The sequence below is a fragment of the Populus alba genome, chromosome 16 (assembly GCF_005239225.2).
Source record: "Populus alba chromosome 16, ASM523922v2, whole genome shotgun sequence".
Lineage (NCBI taxonomy): Eukaryota > Viridiplantae > Streptophyta > Magnoliopsida > Malpighiales > Salicaceae > Populus > Populus alba.
The window spans coordinates 3,053,236-3,060,629 of NC_133299.1; the positions used below are offsets into that span (position 1 = coordinate 3,053,236).

Sequence of the window (7,394 nt, forward strand, 5' to 3'; positions counted from 1 at the left end):
GGTGACCGAGATCGTTCGACATGACAGAAAAAAACCTGAGATTGGGAAAGTTGGGTGAAAAATTTTTAGTGCAAGTTAAATTGCAACAAACAAAAACAAAAAACAAAAACCATTAATTACTTACCTGAACTATTGAAGAAAACCGTGAAACACCCAACCCGTTTACAATGAGATACCTTAAACCAGCATGTTCGATGGTGATAATGATGGGTCTGGTTCGATTTTGTTCAGATGAAGGAGAAGAATTAGGGATCCTGAAGACGCGAAGAAGATGAAATGTTTGGGAAAAAGGAAAATCAAATCGATGAAGAGAGGGTGATTTTTTCTACACTTATGGATCGATGTTCTTAGGGACGAAGGAGATCGACTGGAAGAGTGGAAGAGTGGAAGATCATTAATTTTCACCTGTTGGTTTTGTTCATTTGGTCTCGATCTGTTTGCATCTCGGTGTGGGGGGAGAAGTTGGTGCGGATCGATTTACCAAAGCCAGCAAAGAATAAACGGTTGAGATTTTATCCTTGGAAATGTTATCAACGGTCTTCGTAAATTTGGTTTTATATTAAAATTTAATTAATTATTTTTTACTTAGCAACGGAAAATCCGTTGCTAAATTCAACGTAAATTTTGCAACGGATTTTCCGTTGCTAAAATCCGTTGCTGATATTAAAAAACTAATATATGTGTAATCCGTTGCAAATCTGATACTGAATTTAGCAACGGAATTATCCGTTGCTAAATTCCGTTGCTAATTGCCCCTCTTTCTAGTAGTGGGTGAACTGTTCGTGATATGCGTTGGAAGTGCAGATAAATTCTTTTGTTCACAATATCCTTTGTTCAGTAAATATCTGTACTTCTAGTGGGAGAACGACACATTTCAGTCCCAGAAAAATGATTTAGATAGTATAAGACAAAAAATTTTAAACACAAAATCCAAAACAAATAAACCGGTAGATCATGTTGCAAATATCTTTTTAAAAAAATATTGTAAACAAATGAAGGACTATATTAAAAGAAAGAGAGTAGACTATATATGCCTTATTTATGTTTAAAAAAAGACAAGTGATCAGTTACGTTCAATTTCTTGAAAACTTGGAAATAAACTGTAATGACTTCATTATTAAAACTGAAACATATGACAATCATAGTTGCCCAGTAGAAAAAAGAAAGAGCACATATCGCTGATCTATGCCACATTTTATCCATGGATAAAGTACACGTGGAACATGCGTGCCGGTAATATTTATCTCTCCCTTGCAGCATTTCACATGTTAGCTTTAATTAGGAGCTCAAAATAAGCGGTAGACGGATAGATGTGATGGTCCAGAGGGATCTCCAATTTCTTCATTCCCTGTAAACACCAAAGTTAGAGCAACAACAGCACTGGTAAATAATTCCAATTATTCCTTTAGCTTTAGCCAACAACATCAAGCTCTACTTCCAAGCAAGCTAAAATATTCCAAACCAAAAGCTACTTCAATATTTTGAAGTCCTATATATAATGGACTCGTATCCTTTTATTGATGTGCTTGAAACAAAATAGTTAAAATCTCCTCCTTTAATAGTCTGCATGCACCAATAATGAGTGCAAATCTGCAGGAAATCGTGATCTCACCCCATGACATTACGATGTCTTCCACCGGGCAAAGCCACTATGGGTGGCAGGACAGCACGATGGCTGACACAAGTGAAGAGATCCACTATGGATCGCTTGACAGCATGATGGCTGCCACAAATGAAGAGATCAATGTTTCCAACCTGCCAAAGTTTCCAAAGGTTCCGTCAACAATTCGTCAAATTAAACAGAACGAGCAATGCTATGATCCATCTCTTGTCTCCATCGGTCCCTATCACCATGGGAAAGATGAACTCAAGGAAATGGAGAAGCTCAAGGTTAGATTCGCCCGCCAGTTTGTCAAGGATTGTGTAAATGACGTCAATCAATTAGAACGGTACAAAGAAAAGTACCAAGAAATGTACCGTAGGGTTGAGCAAGTGGCCAGCAGAGTAAGGAAATACTATATAGAGGATGCATCAAGCCAGCTCAAGAACGAGGAATTTGCCCAGATGATGTTTTTTGATGGTTGTTTCATTCTTCAATTCCTCTTCTGCCTCTTAAAGCAACCTGAGAAACTAAAAATGTCTAGTCACGATGTCGTTTTGGTTGCAAGGGATTTGTTCTTACTAGAGAACCAACTCCCTTTTGAAGTTCTTAATGAATTAACGAGGTTGAGGTTCGGAGGAGAGAACATTGATGAATTGTTTAACGCTTTCTTCAATCATATTCGTTCAAAGCCCACTCAAAGAGAGTCATGCAGGGAAAAGACAAAAAAACATTTACTAACCATTTCGAATTTTTTTCGCAGAATATTGCTATGTACAGATCCAAAAGGCCAGATGACTGCCCCTTGTAAGCCTGCAGCCCATCTTCTCGAACTTTTTCATTTCACTTTTGTTGGAAGCAAAGAGGTCCCCGATGCTAGTACACGAAAAAGCTGGTACAGGGATGATTCTCGAAAGACCTGGTCTGGCCGTTACTTTCCTGCCAAGGAGCTTAGGAATGTTGGGATCCATTTCAAACCAAGCGAGACTAGTCTTTTCACCGATGTCGAGTTCAGGAGAACATTACTCGCCGGAAGACTCTACATTCCTCCACTAAGCATAGATGACTCAACCAAGCCCCTGCTCTTAAACCTGGTAGCCTATGAAGCATTTCTCGGTGCACCCAATGATTGGGTCACTTCTTACGTATGTTTCATGGATTCATTGATTGATAACCCCGAAGATGTGAATGAGCTGCGAACAAAAGGCGTACTCTTCAGTACTCTTGGAAACGACAAAGAGGTAGCAGAACTGTTCAATCAGATATCAGATTACTTAGTGCCCAATCCCTATGCTTACGTGGAGGTTAAAAGTGCCATCGAATCGCATTATAGAAACGGGTTCAAGCGATGGATCCTTCATTATAAGGGTCCTATTTATTCCTTCGTTTTAAAGTATTCATTCATATATGGCCTCATAGTAAGTGCCATAAAGGCCTACGTAGTAATAGTTCCCACAAGCCCAGATCTCGGTATCTGCAAAATGCCTGCCACAAATGTTACCCTTAACCCCTAAATACCATATTCGTGAATGAGTGTTTTCTTTCTTTTTTTATATCAACAGAGAGGATTGTTTGGACAGTTGCTACATGTTGCACCTCTCATGTATTATCCTATCATGAGTATATGAGGTTTTAAGCAAAACGTTTCTGTGTGTTATGAATTATTTAGATTTCATACATTTCTGTCTTCGATGCTCCATATTGTTGTTTGACCTGTTTGCCTTTTTGTTTGGTTAAGTACCTCCATATAATTTTTGTTAGTTATTAAAAATATTAAATTTACTTAAACATCCACTGCAAGCAAGAAGAAGTTTCACTTAACTCATTTATTTCTGGCATTATAACAAGTGCCATGTTAAGTCCTATATAGCAGAATTGCATAGCTCTTTTCCTACGACTTGTGCGCAAAATATATCCATATGGGACCTGATCTACTGTTTCCTACTAGCGTTGATCTATCCTGTCACTATAGACCATAGCTATCAAATCCGTATTCAGTCTCTTCTGCATCAATCATTATGTTGATGAATTCTTCTAATATTATTCTCTACGAAGTGCTACCATTATGTTAAGCACTTCCCTTTCCTTATAGGAATTAGGAAAATTAGTTTCTTGTATAATCGATCATCATTATTCATTTTATAGAATGTAATTTTATTTTATTTTCTTGGGATAGTTAGCAATGAGAGGGTTAGTGGCTATTAGTTAGCTAGACATAAAAAGGGATGTTCTGACTTGGCTAACGCCACAATCCAAATAAGGAGTCGGTTACCGCCATAAGCAGAGTCCATTAACTATTGTGCTCTCAAATTTTTTGGGCTAAACAATTCGACTCCCCATGTTCAAATCGTGGATGGAACCCTAAACCTTCTATGTAATATAAGAAACAACGTAGGGTCTGGGTTAAAAAAAATTAAATTGATATTTTTTTTGTGTGTTTTTAGATAGTTTTAACATATTGATATTAAAAATAAAAAAATATTTATATATATTTTTGAGTGAAAAACTTTCTTGAAAAACATCATACATTATAATATATATAAAAAAAATAGTTAGTTTCTTACAATGTGTTATTGTGTTATAGGTTATGCCAAAATATTCTCTTGAACAATTGGGAACAGATTCCATGTAGGTAAAAAACTGGGATTTTATTCTAGTTAACAAATAACAAAAACAAAAACAAAAACCAATAAGCTTTTACTCTTTTTTTTTTTTAATAATAATCAATTGATTTATTAATAAAACAGTTATTTAGATAATAGAATAAGCATTTAATTACTTTAATATGTTGATTCCAAAAGAAGCAAAATTTGAGTAACTTACTTGGTACAAAAAAGAGAAGACACATTTTTATGGGAAGACATATAGCTAGCTAGCTTGCTCTACGTTGCTCACTTTATCTAAAGATTAAAGACATATAATGAAGTATTCCTGCCAATCTTTGTCCCTCCCACGCATTTCACGTGCTAGTCTGCAAAACTCAAATGATATAATAACATGTGTGTTTCTACATTTTTTTTTTTTTGAAAGACACTTATTTCATTAAATGCCAAAAGCTGGCGGGATTAGTACATAATCTGCATAATATCATACTATGGCAGAATAACACAAAGAGAACGAACAGCCCAGAGTAAGGAAAATAAAACACAAAATAACCAAAGAACCACATATAACTCTGCACAGAAACTACAATGAAGCAATGAAGCCGGGGAGAACTACCAATAGACATCAGAATGACCTCCTAACTAAGCTTTCCTCTACAGATCAAACAATAATATTCTCACATGCATAACAGCTTAAAACACACAAGCAGATCCACAGGACTGATGGATGATTCAAAACCAGTCAACAAATTCACATGATCTCCGCACTTCTTGTTTAGCCCTGTAATCTAACATGTAATTATTTTCACAAAAGACATGAGTGTATATGATTGAGCCAAAATATGCATTCAATCTATTAACACAAAAGAAAAATTGTGATGCATTCAAGGTCGGTTGTGAGGATTAATAACATTGGCAGAATATGATGAAAAAAACATAATGCAACTTCATTGAATAATAGAAACGCTCGATAAATTTCTTCTCTTTCGTAATTAAATAGTAGCAAAAACTTTTCTTAGCCTTAGAATCCATTCCATTATGGCAGGTAATTAAAAAACTAATAATATAACGTCCGTCCAAAATGCTAACTTCATATTGGTTATGATAGTTTTAACTTTGTTCTCTTGTTAAGAACACGACCATGCTTTGGAGAAGAAAGTAAGCCCAACTTCCAAGTTAATAAAATAATTGCTCTAATCTAAAAGCTACTTCAATTTTAAGTGATCGTCCTAAATAATATATATATTGATAGTAAATAAATAAGTTAATGAAGAAAGTATTGAGATGTGAACAGGAAAAGGGTGGAACGTGTCTTTAAATCCAATCCTTGTCTCTCGACAAAGGAATTTCTTCCCAGGCTTTTTTAAAATTAAAGAAAAAATCTGTCCAAGCTTACTTAGCACAAAAAGAAAACGAATCAAAACACATGTTGCAGCCTCGTAGGGCTCGACTTCTATTCTTTTCTCATACTAAGGACTGGAGAAACAAAAGTTTGTTCTGTATATGTTCTTTAATTTTCTTGCACTTTGAGCATGGAACAATATTCCAAATCTTTATCTCTTCTAAAGACATTTCACATGTTATAAATATAATTGCGGTCTGTAAATTTTGGAAACACACACACATTAAGTACACATGAATGGATTTATTCAGAGGGTTAGATGGTATCCTAATTTGGATTAGAAATGTTTTCCATATCTTTCAAGCTTGTTTGGAATATGTGGTAGCGGTTGAGGTTCCAAATATTTTTTTGTTTATAAATGTAATAAAATAATATTTTTTTTTTTTTTTAAAAAATTATTTTTAAAATCAGTACATCAAAACGATCTAAAAATATTAAAAAAATTTAACAAAAACAATTTTTTTTAATTTTGAGGGAATGCGTGCGGTTTAAACCATATTCTCAAACACGCTCTTTAACTTAATAATTTATACTTTGTGTTATGTAAGGATTTGGGTTGTTTGATTTAATTTTTTTTTTTTACTTTTTTCTCTTATGTAAAAAGGCACTTGTCTATGTTTATTATTATTATTATTATTATTATTATTATTATTATTATTATTATTATTGCTAGATTTCCATTAGTTTAATGGTTCTCTAACTTTATTTTTAATTACACACGTTTATTTTTTTTAAAAAAAGAAAACCTACTTTTTGAACTGCGTACAATAATTACTTGGGATTTCTTAATAATTATTATTCTATAATTATTTGTGCATTGGAAAATGGTAATCAGCCATCATAAATAAATACACATTAATTAAATTGGATAAACAAGCATAATAAATATTTTTTAGAACATGTATTAAATAGCATCAAGCACATTATCATAGAGAAACAAACAATGTTTGGCCCTTAAAGTGGTCCCTAGTACAATCATCATTCTATTATAGGGGGCATCGAGGTGAACTACATATAAAATTGTATTAAAAAAAATAATCATACCTAGTTTTTTAGTAACTAGGAAGCTTAATTGATCTTTTAGATATTTTAGGTATGAAGCTAGTTATGTAATAAAAAAGATAGTTATCATCCTTTATATTTTATTTAAATTAAGTTACATTGTTGTTTGTTTTTAATAAATATGTCTAGTGTGCTTACATGCTAAGAATTTACCTAAACTATATTAGTGTTTTTTATTTAATGTAAAAACTATAGTGATTTGGGATCTAGGCTTAATAATAAGGCTCAATCTTCACTTTTACAATATGAATCTTGGACACAAAAGGATGGTGAACAAATAATAGACATAGCCTATTCAAGATTATGTAATTAAAATGGACCCAAGAGCTGCCACTCATCCTTAAAAGGCTTGTATAGGATCACACCGATCCAACTCAAATTTGCTCACATCATCAAAAAAATGTCTCAAAATATTAGAATATAAGCATAAATTCATCACATGCACACATGAACACGAACACAAAAAATTCATATTATATTGTAAATAGAAGTAATTTAGATTTGATAGTTATTGTTATGACGTGCATACCATCGAATGACAAAGTTGCCTCTTGAGTATGTTGAAAAGTGTTTTGGGTATAAACATAAAGTTAATATTATGAAGTTCAAGAATCGTTACTTAGTATTATGGTTATTTGAAAATTTATGATCTACGACAAGTTGTTAAAGGAGAAGAAATTTGTGTTAGAGAGAAAGAATAAGAAATTAGTGGTGGTGGTGATAGTGG

General features: G+C 33.4%; 1 protein-coding gene across 1 annotated transcript; it reads left to right on the plus strand.

The window, feature by feature from the left end:
* The first annotated feature begins 1,626 nt into the window (after nucleotides 1-1,626).
* On the plus strand, nucleotides 1,627-3,114 carry LOC118033313 (UPF0481 protein At3g47200). The gene has a single exon (XM_035038248.1). It carries the CDS (start codon nucleotides 1,627-1,629, stop codon nucleotides 3,112-3,114), a length of 1,488 nt encoding a protein of 495 aa, XP_034894139.1.
* The last annotated feature ends 4,280 nt before the right edge of the window (nucleotides 3,115-7,394 follow it).